Consider the following 12,400-nt stretch of genomic DNA (forward strand, 5'->3'; position numbering starts at 1 on the left):
TCAATTACTATACTCTTCCCCAGTTACCATTACAACTATCTGTTATGGCCGGCCTTGCCGCACGTTCTACAGCGCCCTTCCTTCGGTCGCGCGGACCCTCCTCGACCACTACTTCTCGACGATTCAGCCTGTACCTGCGTATTGATATCCATCTGATCGATTGCTTCCCTTCCTTCATCTACAGTCATTTTCCCTCTATTCTGTAGGCGTTTTCTTTTTGCTCTACGCCGCTTGCTAAGGGTCTCATTTGACTGTCGAAGGGTCTGCATGTCAGACTTCAATAATGCCATCTCATGCATTATTGCCTTGGTTCCCTTGGAAAATGACTTAAAAGCCTCAATAATACATGCCGGGGAGCTGCTCTGATGCCGTCTGATTCATCTTTCTAGGTATTCAGACTGAGAGCTAGCCTCGAGGACTGTCTTTGGGGTCTTTGAGACCCAAGGATCAGGTAGGGTTGCCTCCTCCTCAATAGGCGGTGGGGTCCGTAGCTTCACATCAAGCTTTGATATGATACTTTCCGGGTCCAAAGGGACAAGTCCGGCCCCTCTAAAACCTCCCTTGATATTGCTTTCTGTCATCGTGGCTTGGTAGGCGGCGTAAAATGCCGGGAAAAATTCGGTCTTAGAAACGTGGGTGATGGAGCATCTGATCAGATGCTCAATTTCTCGACCGTAGGCCTTTTTGAGCGGCCCAAAGCGCCCGATGTCAAGAGGCTGGAGGAGATGAGACGAATGAGGCGGAATACAAAGCGTGATGATGTTGTTTTCCTCACAATAGGTCTCGAAGTCGGCCGAGTGGTGGCTTTCGTGCCCATCGAGGATCAGAAGGCGATGGCGACCATTTGATCGGGTCTTTGTATGCCAATCAAAATGCTTTAACCACTCAGGGCCTGTCTCGTTGTCAGTCCAGCCATTTTGGGTCGTAGCGATAGCCCAATCACCCGGGAGGTTGCTTTCTTGGTACCAGCTGGCGAGGTGATATTGGCCCGCAACCACGATGAACGGCTGGATCGCCCAGCCTTCCGCATTGATAGACTGGATGACTGTAACCCATTCCCAGTTTCCAGGCTGGACTGACTTCGGCCTTCCACGCCTTTCTGCGCCTGTAACGACCATTCCGCTTGCAATCATACCCATCACAAAGCCGGTCTCATCAAAGTTATAAATATCGGCTAGGGTAATACCATATTTCGCGATTATATTCTCTACAGGCGAGAACCAATCGCGAATAAGGGTCGGATCTTCGCATTTGGCTCTCTGATAATCATATTTACGATGAAAACGCGTCGTAAGCTCTGTGTGTCGCTTGAGGAAGTTGGAAGCTCAGTTTTTTCCGACAGGTGACGCATCGCGATCAGCAAGCAATCGGTTAGCCATTTCTTCTACACCACGAAGTCACGGGGGAAACCCTCGCGAGTCTAGGTCGAGAATATAGTCACTAATAATCTGTGCCTATAGATCAGATAGTTTTCGCGAATTAGGGATAATATCGCCTCGAGAAGGTTTCCCATGGTATCGGTCATAGAGGGTACTAGGAGGGACTTTATAAAGCTGTGCAGTGGGTCGGATACGTAGTTAGGGATTATTTTGAAGAGCTTGAAGGGCAAGGATAATATTTGCCTCTTTATTTGATTGTGACATATTTCGTGGTTAAGAAATAATTGATTAAATGTAAAAAGAGGAAGTTGAGGGATTTTTGTCCGACTCGCTTGTGCGTCCGACTCGCTTGTGAATTACGTTATACTATTATACTATACATCCTCCACAGGATAGAAATAAGAGATTATAATTGCAGATCTTAGCTCGAACTTATCTATAGGGTGAGTTAATCTACGAATATCTTAACAAATGCTAAGTGGCTTCTTAGCAACTTGACCGGAGGAACTTAAAGTCCAAGGCAATATGGTTGGGGTAGTAGTATCCGGTTGCATCGATTATGTCTTTGAAGGGTAATCCATCACTGTGTGCAGGATGAAAGCTGTCACATGTCAGTAAGGTCGTGGACATTGAGTTTGTATAGCTTACATCGATTTCTTAGAAACTCCGTCACGTGCCAGCTCGCTCAGGGCTGCAAGAAGAACAGAATGATCGGTAAGTGTAAGGCCAGCAGGGGAAGCATCATCAGCGTCGAATATAACCGTTGTGCTGTTGGCTGTCGGGCAAGCTGGGGACGCATACGCATAGGCGTAGTCTGCGGCATGGACGGACTGCTCCATGTGTACAAATGCCACCTGCATGGTCTTGTCGCGAAAAATAAATGGTTTTTTCGTGCTGTGATAAATTATATCTCAGCAAAGAACGCAATGAGACAAAGCTTTAGGGCGGGGAATACCTGTATGTGACGAACTTATTTAGCGGAACTGTGGAGTAGTAATCGCGGGCAAAGTCAAGCGCTATGACTTTAGCTCCAGCCTGAACGTAGTCCCGAACTCCCAAAGCATGGTCATGATGATGGTGAGACGGCTATACAGGTCAACATTTCTTTTATCCGTTCATTTGGACGCTGTGATACCTACCCAGACATATTTCAGAGGCTTTTTGAGTTTTTCTTTCACCCACTGGATTACCAGATGACTCTGGTGCGGGGGGCAGTCCAGAACGACAACGAAGTCCTCAAACTCGTACACCATCTGCCGGTAAAGGTTCGCATCCTGGAATGTGAGTGTCCATACTCCCGGAAGCTCAGGGTAGGGATTTATCGCAGTGAGATTTGGCAGAGTTCCACGGTATTCCCCACCCCAGACATGGCTTTCGTAAAGCTCACCAATCTCTGCAAATTCATAGCCAGGCTTCCGAGCCGGTGCGTGTTCCGGTTGGCGGTCGCGATCATTTTCGAAATCCATGTCAACGGGGACATTGACGAGCACTTCGCTGACTGCGTAATCTGCAAAGACCTTATAACCGTTGTATATAGACTTAAACCTTGTAGGGAACTGCAGGCCATTCACAGAGGTGTACCCTGTAAGCACTAGGTCCTGTGTCGATTGGCCCAGAATTTCGTGGCGTTCGTGGGAGCGAATCATGTATGGAAGCCCAGTACGAGGGTCGAAAATAGCAGTCAAGTTAAGAACCGCATCGTGGACTAGGAAAATTGAGTATTTGTTGAGCGAAAGAGATCTAGAACAACTATGGAATTCATACCTGCTGGCAATGATACGTGTGCATCGATCTTTTCTTGGCGCATAGTGGACTTGTTATTCGACATCATCTAAGCTCGTTAATAATGTTGTACAGATGTATCAGCAGTGGCAGGAACCATATACCTCAAGCAACAGTAAAGGTGACATTCTGTGTGCTTCTCTTATAAGGTAAGCAGCTAGAAGACCTGGTTGAGGTCAGTATTCTTCTCCACTTGTCATGGATTGCAAACCGACACTCACCATCCACATAGCCCGAGGGCGGTGCACCAGGGGCAAACAGCGAGAAACTTCCGTTGACAACCGCGGCAAAACCGTCATCTCCTCCATGGACGAGCAAGGAGAAGTTAATGGGTCGAAGCGTCGGCCGAGCGAAGGTCCAGTATTCTATAAAAAAGTAGTCAGAGACACGATCCTTGAGAAGAAAAGAGAATGCCTGATCATCTTGTGCCACCTACCACCTAGTTGGTGAGATCTGTCGATTCGCTGCTGAATAGAGAGCCCGTTGTAAGAGAAGGAAACATTCTGTACTCCCGCTGTGGAGATAGACTTGTCGACTCCGATCAGGCTGAAAGTCTCTAGCATAGACTTTGTTCGATAAATGCTAGATCGACTGTCAGTAACTAACGGCATTCAATAGCCACTCGGGGAAAGAAAAAAACATACTCTCCCCCCATGTAGGTCAAGGAAGTAACTTGAGACAACTTTTCCAACCCTCCCAGTGCCACAATCCCTCGGGCGAGTAAGGACTGCGCTGTCATCGAGCGTGATGTGACGCTATCGGAACTGTCCTGTGGGTGGCAATACCCAATGACTGGACCGATGGCGGCCAAATTAAACCACGATGCCCAATGCATTGTTCGTTTCCTGACAATTCTTTGATGCCTATTTCAGAGAGACTAAGATGTAGTAGCTTTGGTGGATACCAAGAATTAACCTGGGTGATGACTCCATTATATATTTTATCCAAGCTCATTATCATTTTGCTCGGTCAATGACAGGAAACTTCCGCCGAACCTTAGCCCAAAGGTAGATTTGGAATAAGGCAAGCGTGGTATCGGTCCCTGCTGGTAGCTTGCCAGGATGTTGAGTCTCTAGAAAAGCGCTATGAACTGCCGAGCCACCACAATTTGGACGGCCCATAGACCCAGGCTTCGTAATGCGACATTATGAATTACCTATTCGAAGTATAGCTCAATGGAATGACAAAGTCAACTGCTGGGAGGCAGGGGCATGGAATGGCTAACAAGGCGGATGGCGGGGGGGCGCAGCATAAACTGACGCCGTCCCGCGCGCGATCCTTTGTCATCTTTATTACCTAGTGGCTGGCATGAATGAGTACTCTCCGATCCTGCGCGGGATTATCTCATCGGACGAAATGGGATTTTCAGAGGTTTAAGCTCATGGGCACGCACCGGCCCGTGTTGGGGTTTATCTGAATATTTTATCAGTGCATCAGGCGCCTTATTTGAACGATCAGCAAATAAGTCATATCGGGTCATGTCTGGTAATACGCTGGAATGGTTATCTAGTGTAACCGTTTTGTATTAACAGATAGTGGGATCGTGTTAAATGTTAGGGTGAATTGTGTGCTGTTCATCTTGTTGTGTATTTTCTTTTACTGTGTCTGATAGTTGGGTTAGAACCCTATTTCTATTTGTTCGATAATGACCTATCTGAGAGGTTGTTACAGTACTGTGACTGAGACAGCTCTTTGACCGGTAGCTCGGCCCTCCAGTTAGCTGGCCTCATCTTCACCAGTATTCCACAAATATCTACATGACATAATAGACAAATATCTAGTTCGATTACTGCTAAGATACTAGTATTAATTAATTAACGTTTCGATATTTCATTCCCTGTGTTAGATTATTAAAAATAGTAGACACGAGCTGCTGCAATCTTGAACAGATGGCTACCCGAGCTTAAACATCCAAGCAATCTGCACCATAACGAGTGAATATTAATCAGCTACTTCATAGTGATGATATCCATATATTGTATTGTCCTACGAACAGTATTTGACACACTTGTTGCGGCAGAGAGGCTACAAAAGTCTAAACCCCCAAACTAGACATCAATCAACCAGCATCGCAAGGAGGATGAATCCTGCTTATATCCTGTTCGTTTCCACTTTATGCTATGCATTCATAAAGCCCAGGCAAGCCAACGCGTACAATGTAAAAGATGACATTGCTAGATTTAAGCTATAGGTTATGTTAGCGGTCCAACACTGAACAGCAGCCCAAAATTACATGAGGCACTACTTGGAATAGATATACTGTGTAACGAATTCTTTGTTTTCATGCGATTTGTCAGCTGCGTACGTTGCTGGTGACAAAAACTAGCAAGGATGACAGATTGCTCAACTCACCCTAAAATACATTTGTGGAATAGGACGGTTTTTCCGCTGCATATGGCGGTAGTCAGGCACAACCACCTGATACGCTAATATCCTGCAGTCGTTGCTCCAAGACGACTGCCGAGGTCGATGTCGTATCAGTCAGAGGTTGAGTAAGGGTAGTTGATACACTGCTACATCTGGGCGTCTCAGATGAGCTCACATCGACACTCAAAGGGCCGACGGGCTTGGCGCATTATGTCAGGCCAGGCATTTCTACCGCAAGTCGATTCCGGGGTTCTGGAACCGGGCGTCTCTATTGCAAAGCTCATCTATTGGGATGCTGGTGTCGAGCAAGGGGGTCTCCAGAAGGCAATCGGTTTAAACTTTAAAGCAGGGAATCTTCATGGCCAGACTACTAAGGTTATTCGGGAAACAAAAACCGCCAAGACCCCAACCCCTGGCCTTCCCACCCGCCTCTCAAATCGAATTTCCAGGCGGATGCTGGCGTCTTGTCTAATAACATTTCTTTTTCTTCTTCCTAAGTGATACTCATGCCAACCTCCGACTTATTTCTTCATTTCTCTAACTGATCTTTCAAAATATTCAGGAACAAGGCTGGTACCTTGTTGGAGATATCTCTATCGCGGGCTTTTCGATTATATCTGCAGTACTGTTTCAACGTCGTGGTCTCATTCACCAAGTCTCCTCTGTTCAGCATATTTTGCCATAAAGATGTCGAAGCTTGCAGGACAGCTGACATCAACAGAGCTACTGAAGAAGCAGTTTACCGGCTCCAAGATTCTCTTCCACCTACTGTTCTGGGGAGCACATCTCGGCACATTCGCGTATGGATGGTGTGTGCAAAAATTTAACCCCCAGGGGAAGACCGCGCAAAGCAAAAGCAACAATAACTGACTGAGAATTATTAGGTGGAAACAAGCCTCAGATTCTCGATTAGAACCTTTGAACGTGACCCTGAACTTGTCGATATGGATATCCCGAGGTGCCGGTCTTGTCCTAAGCTGGGATACGACCTTGATCCTTCTGCCTGTCTGCCGCACTATCCTCCGATGGTTCCGGCCCAGAATCAAGTTCCTGCCACTTGACGAAAATGTGTGGTTCCACAGACAGGTCGCGTATGCGATGCTGATTTTCACCATCATTCACACGGCAGGGCACTACGTAAAGTATGTATTGACTTGGGACTGGTTATTTTGAGATACAAGGCTCTCGCTCTCGTTCCTTGATTTCTACAGCGACCACGATGCTAAGGTGTACTCAGCTTTTTTAATATTGAAAAAACCCAGATTCGACCTGTCACAGCCGTCGGTATCCACTATAAGGACCCGGGTGGTATTACAGGTCATATCATGCTGCTATGTATGCTCCTGATGTATACGACGGCCCACGTTCGTATCCGACAACAGTCATTCGAGACATTCTGGTATACGCACCATCTTTTCACACCATTCTTTCTAGGTTTATACACCCACGCGGTCGGTTGCTTTGTTCGTGATACGCCTGAGCCTTTCTCTCCATTCTCCGGCAAGGATTATTACGACCATTGTCTTGGTTACCTAGGTTGGCGCTGGGAGCTGGTCGCTGGCGGCCTCTACTTTGTGGAGAGAATATACCGAGAGATGCGTGCAATGAGGGAGACCAGAATCACAAGAGTTTTCAGACATCCATATAGTAGGCATCAATGAATCTCCTCTGGAATCCTCGGAGAGACTAATCTATTGCAGACGTCGTGGAAATCCAATTTGTCAAGCCTTCTTTCAAGTATAAGCCCGGCCAATGGCTCTTCTTGCAAGTTCCCTCAATTTCCCGGTATCAATGGCATCCCTTCACAATCACCTCTTGTCCCTTCGATCCGTATGTTTCGGTACATGTCCGACAGATTGGCGACTTCACGAGAGTTTTAGGTGATGCTGTTGGTGCAGGCCAGGCTCAATCTGAGCTTTACGCGGATAGCGTCCCAGATCCGAAGGCCATATACGAAATCGCATTGCAGAATGGCCAGCAAATGCCACTTCTCAGAATTGACGGTCCTTATGGTGCACCAGCTGAAGACGTTCTCGAGAATGAAATCGCGATTCTGATCGGAATGGGAATCGGCATGACACCGTGGGCTTCTGTCCTCAAGAACATCTGGCACTTACGGAACGGGCGAGTTTCAGCAATACGGCTGCGGCGAGTTGAATTCATCTGGATTTGTAAAGATACCGCGGCATTCGAATGGTTCCACCCGCTCCTGAGCTCCCTCGAAGACCTGACCGTTAAGGAGGCTGCAGCTTCACCTGAAAATTCTGCCCAGGAATTCCTCAGGATTCACACTTACCTCACTCAGAAGCTTGATGATGACATGGCCCAAAACGTGGTTCTGAACAGTGTGGGTTCCAAAGTCGATCCATTGACGAAGCTAAAGGCCGGTACCAACTTCGGCCGGCCCGATTTTCCCAAGTTGTTCCAGCATGTGCGTGATCAGATTGATGATGGCACGTACCTTCCTGGACTCGAAAGGAGTATTCAGGCTACAGTTGGAGTGTACTTTTGTGGACCAGCAGCGGCCGGTAAGTATTATGATCCCTTCCTTTCAATATTGGGGCTTACGTTACTCCACAGCTCGCGAGATTAAGAGCGCTTGCAGAAATGTTAGCACCCAGGATGTGAAATTCAAGTTTTGGAAAGAACACTTTTGAAACTATACGGGCTTAACATCTGGCAGGACCACCGGGTCTTTTTAATGCTTTTGTACATGTAGTTGGCTGTTCTGGAAAATGAAAAGGAAGAACTACATATTTTAGGTAGCTCGCACCAGCATCAGTCAGCTAATGAATTAAGGTCTAGAAGTCCATGCGCCTATAAAACACTTGGGCCCTTATGTCTATTCGTAAAGGGAAGAACATCTCCATCTTGTCACCTAAATCTAGAATTTTACTGTTATGCAAGCGTGATATTTACATTATGAAATGTCTAGAAATACAATCTCCCTGGCATTTAAACTGTTTCTCTACATAGTATAATAAGTATTTTTTTATCCAAGGAAAACAGTATAAGAAGAATATAAAAACATGAAAATGTTATTATGGTCTATGTAAAATAATATGCATAATAAGTATATAATACGTTATAGGTATAAGTAATAGCTTAATGGTGAGTCATGTTCTGATGGCCTTTGCATCGCCACGCCGTTAAGGCCAGCCAACTAAGGTAATAGAGACACAAATCCTGCTACGAGCTCAAGAGGTAGTGCTAGGAGATACTGAAAAGAAAAGTGAGGTTTCCTTTGCTGACTGGGGATTTGTTCCTGGTATGCCATATCGGCATCCTCCATCTCCTAGCTCGAGGAGTTGGAGCCCAGGCAAGTATTGGGCGGCATTTTGGTGCCAGGAGCTATGATAGAGGACAAACCGACAGAACAGTTCTCTATAATCTATGCGTCCTAGATATATCGATATGTAACTTTCGGCGGCGAACGGCCGATAAGTGCACTGCGTCAAGTTAGTACTATCTTCGATATCCAGCAGATCCTATTCTTTAAGGGAAGCTCTGCCAAGCCTGATATTCTTCTTAATCTTGGCGCCTATAGAGCCAAACTATATACAATTACTGTCGCATCCGAATTCACCTAGAACACCCGCAATGTCCACTTGCATCAACGGAGAGCGCCGGACGCCCTTTCCCCCAAGTGGCACCTGCCCTACTCGTAGCCAGCCCTACGGTAGTTTCAAGCACATCGTCTTGGACGTCAAAGCAGGTGGTTCTGGCAAAGTTGCATGCACCCGCTATTCCATCTAGCTCATCCAGTATATCATTGGCACAAAGGCGCTTTACTTTCAAGAGGTCATCCCGTCAGCGGGAACTATTCCTCTCCAGCCTAGAATTCTCTTGCACAGATAGATCAAGTAGCTTTCCATACCCTGAGGCAGGAAGTCCATGATCCCCTAAGATCGCCAGTAGCTGCAACCCTAGAACCGTGCATCCTTGGGGAAAACCCTTGCAGGAGAAAACCCTAAGGAGGCTAGAACGCTGCTCTGTGGACGAGGCAGTCGCCTCGTTCCATGGTCTCCAGGTAAGCTCTATACCATTTCGACCCAGCGGTTTTGTCTAGTGGTCTCAGCCAGTGAGACAAATTGTCGAAGCCCGGTCGTGTTCCGGGCGGCAGCCGAGGCTGCAAAGAAGAAGAGGTTCTCTGGGCAGTACACGACTACAGAGATCGGTCATGCAGCTTCCGAGCTGCAAAAAGGGCAGCGAGCCATTTGGGGCCCGTGCGTCGAGATAAGGGGGCACCAGAGGGCCCAAGAAGTCGAGCAGCTAGCGGCTGCTGGTGTTGTTCGGGCAGCAAAAGCTGCAGAGGTCGGTCGAGGCAGCGCAAAGCTGCAGGTGAGTGTGAGGGGTGAGGGTGCAACGACCCTCAATGTCGAGCGGCAAGATGCCGCGAATGTCGTCTGGGCAGCTAGGGCTGCAGAAGTCGGTCGTACGGGAAGTCGAGGGGCGCAGAGCCCGGATTGTCGCAGGCTCGCGAAGCCGGAATGTCGGGGTAAGAAGAAGCAGCAAATAACACGTGAGAAGTAGCGCCCGAAGGCGATGTCAAGAGCTCGCGAAGCTCAATGTCGTTGCAGACACTCGTCGCGAAGAAAGGTCAACTCTCTGAATCCCTTTCTTCAGGCAGCTGTTAGGGTCCCGTTAGCCCCACAGCTGCTTCTGTTGCCATTTTAGCCTGCAAAAATTCTCTACCCTAGCAGAGCGCTAACAGCGGGTGCCAAGGAAAATTTTTACAGGAGAGAGTTGTGTCATTCTTTGTCATATTATATGTTATGTTATGTTATGTATATTTTTCGTCCGGGGGGCCGGAGGCCCCAAAAGTCCCCTGATGGGGCACAGGACGTGCTGGGCTAGAGAAAATCGGATCTATCTAAATGCTAATTACAGAAAGCTATTGGTTACGATGGGGTTAGTCATTCGCGACGCGAACCTAGACTTACCCTCGAAATCTAATTTCTACAAACGCGTCGACAGACCACGCACTATCCAGCATATCATCGGCACACATGGCGCATCGTATCGAGCCTGTTACCCGTCAACGGGATGACCAGGCGTGGCTGCTAGATTGCAGCCGTTCAAAACTTGGTGTCAGGAAAGCTGGGATCAGCCTATGCACGCGGCAGCTCGAGACTGCCTCAAATGTTCTCGGCCGGGTGAAGGGCGTGTCAGCGCCCTTCATCTGGCCGAAGACATGTAAGAGAGAGAAGTGTGACAAAAGAGATATGAACAGATAAAGAGGGAAGGAGAGTCGCAAGTGCGTCTCGGGCCACGGTCGCCTAATAGCGAGGGCAAATCTTTCTAAAGAACGCGCTGTTCTTGGACAAGTCGACAAATTTGGTGAAATCTTTTCCTATAGCGAGGTTGACCGCTGCATTCGGTGAGGGTGCCAGTCTCATCCGATAGCGCGGCGGTATCCTTCTGCAGTAGAAGATGTGATCCGGTGCTTTGCGTCGGCCACATGAGCAGACCAGGCGTGCATCATTGTGGTCGAATCTCTCGTGGTACGCGGCGAAGTCCCCATGACGGGATCTCGCTGCTAGCAGATGGTGCAAGGCTGCGCGCGGGAGCGAGAGCTCCGGCGGGCAGCCTGTAGTCGCCTTGAGATTGAGTCTCTTGTACTGCTCAGGAGCGGAGGCGGACCACCATGTCTCGAACGTGTCCTTCGGTTTTTGTCTTGCGATCCTTCGTAGGTAAGCTAGCGTTGGGCGAGCACCTGCGGGCTCGGGGAGCGATGATGCTGCTTTTGCCAGTTTATCGGCCTGTTCGTTGCCAGGGATGTCAGTGTGCCCTGGTACCCAACGGACTTGGACGGCTCCATGCGATGTCACCAGAGCCTGGAACTCGAGAAAGATGTGTTGAGAGGAGTCGGATGGTGTGCCTTGCAGGCACGTGGCGGCCGCCAGGTTATCTAGGCAGATGAAAATGTTTTGTGATGCTGATTCTCGCAGGTTTAGGGCAGCCTTGAGGCCCTCCAACGCCCCGGTAGCTTCAGCGTCGAAGACCTCAGCAGGTCCAAGGCGACCCGATCCATCAAAGATAGGCAAGTCGTTCTGGTGAATGGTGAAGCCGTAGCTTGCAACCCCTTTCTCGGACAGAGAGCCGTCCGAGTAGACGACCAAGGTGAGCGGGTCGAGTGACTTGACCCAGGGGAGGAAAGCCTCAGCTGTCTTCTCTTTCGATGCTGTCTGTAGTGGTGGCATCTGTTCTTGTTGGAAGCGTTTCTGGATGAGCTTGGGACGCGCGCACTGCCGGAGAAGCTCGTCTGTGCGTCGGAGACGTGTTCTAAAGCTGCTTTCTGCTTGTGCTTGGTATTTGCGCTTGATGAGATCGTGGTAAGTAGGCTGACGCGGTGGCGCCGCTCTTCTCACAAGAGGATGGGTGTCGTCGAGTGATTTGAGTCGTGCGGAGAACCTGAGTCGTCTGGCTTCGAGCAGTTGATCGACTGGTGGTATCCCACTTTCTCTGTGCAAGATGGTGATGGGTGTCGTTTTCCAGACGGGCACTATAGCTCTCATTGATTGATTCAAGGCCTTGTTCATTCTCTGTATGAGATGCTGGTTACTAGACGGTGTGTCTTTGTTGGGCTGGCTCCACCGCGGCCTGTTGGTGCCCGGGTACCACGCTTCAGATCCGTGGAGTAGCACCGGCTCAACACAAGCTCTGACGGCACCTCGCACGGCACTCGGAAGAGGGCCATGTATTGTGTTGGTGAGTCCTCGCAAGTGGTAGGCGACGGCCTTTGCCTTCGCCGCCCACTTCTCGACGTGAACGCGGAATGATAGTCTGCTGTCGAGCCAAATGCCAAGCCAGCGCAGAGCTAGCTCGGGGTGTTTCTCGACATCGCCGTGACGTACTGCCGGCGCGGTCCT

General features: G+C 48.8%; 3 protein-coding genes across 3 annotated transcripts; 1 reads left to right on the forward strand and 2 right to left on the reverse strand.

Moving 5' to 3' along the window:
- Positions 1-1,803: 1,803 nt before the first annotated feature.
- BKA55DRAFT_721428 (uncharacterized protein) lies at positions 1,804-3,996 on the reverse strand (the record flags this gene model as incomplete). The annotated part of the gene is made up of 9 exons (XM_046201011.1): positions 1,804-1,980; positions 2,028-2,273; positions 2,335-2,465; positions 2,519-3,084; positions 3,144-3,210; positions 3,266-3,327; positions 3,383-3,526; positions 3,598-3,743; positions 3,806-3,996. 9 exons carry the CDS (start codon positions 3,994-3,996, stop codon positions 1,866-1,868), a joined length of 1,668 nt encoding a protein of 555 aa, XP_046040987.1. The 3' UTR covers positions 1,804-1,865.
- A 2,219-nt stretch (positions 3,997-6,215) lies between these two features.
- On the forward strand, positions 6,216-8,185 carry BKA55DRAFT_600351 (FAD-binding domain-containing protein; the record flags this gene model as incomplete). Its single annotated transcript, XM_046196511.1, has 6 exons — positions 6,216-6,337; positions 6,413-6,670; positions 6,766-6,863; positions 6,963-7,175; positions 7,229-8,056; positions 8,109-8,185. The coding sequence occupies 6 exons, from the start codon at positions 6,216-6,218 to the stop codon at positions 8,183-8,185; spliced, it is 1,596 nt and encodes a 531-aa protein (XP_046040988.1).
- An 856-nt stretch (positions 8,186-9,041) lies between these two features.
- BKA55DRAFT_267297 (uncharacterized protein) lies at positions 9,042-10,786 on the reverse strand. The gene is made up of 2 exons (XM_046185450.1): positions 10,515-10,786; positions 9,042-9,284 (listed from the first exon to the last, which is right to left on the reverse strand). The coding sequence occupies exons 1-2, from the start codon at positions 10,527-10,529 to the stop codon at positions 9,111-9,113; spliced, it is 189 nt and encodes a 62-aa protein (XP_046040989.1). The 5' UTR covers positions 10,530-10,786; the 3' UTR covers positions 9,042-9,110.
- Positions 10,787-12,400: the final 1,614 nt, after the last annotated feature.

Source organism: Fusarium redolens, assembly GCF_020744475.1.
Source record: "Fusarium redolens strain MPI-CAGE-AT-0023 chromosome Unknown BKA55scaffold_38, whole genome shotgun sequence".
Classification (NCBI taxonomy): domain Eukaryota; kingdom Fungi; phylum Ascomycota; class Sordariomycetes; order Hypocreales; family Nectriaceae; genus Fusarium; species Fusarium redolens.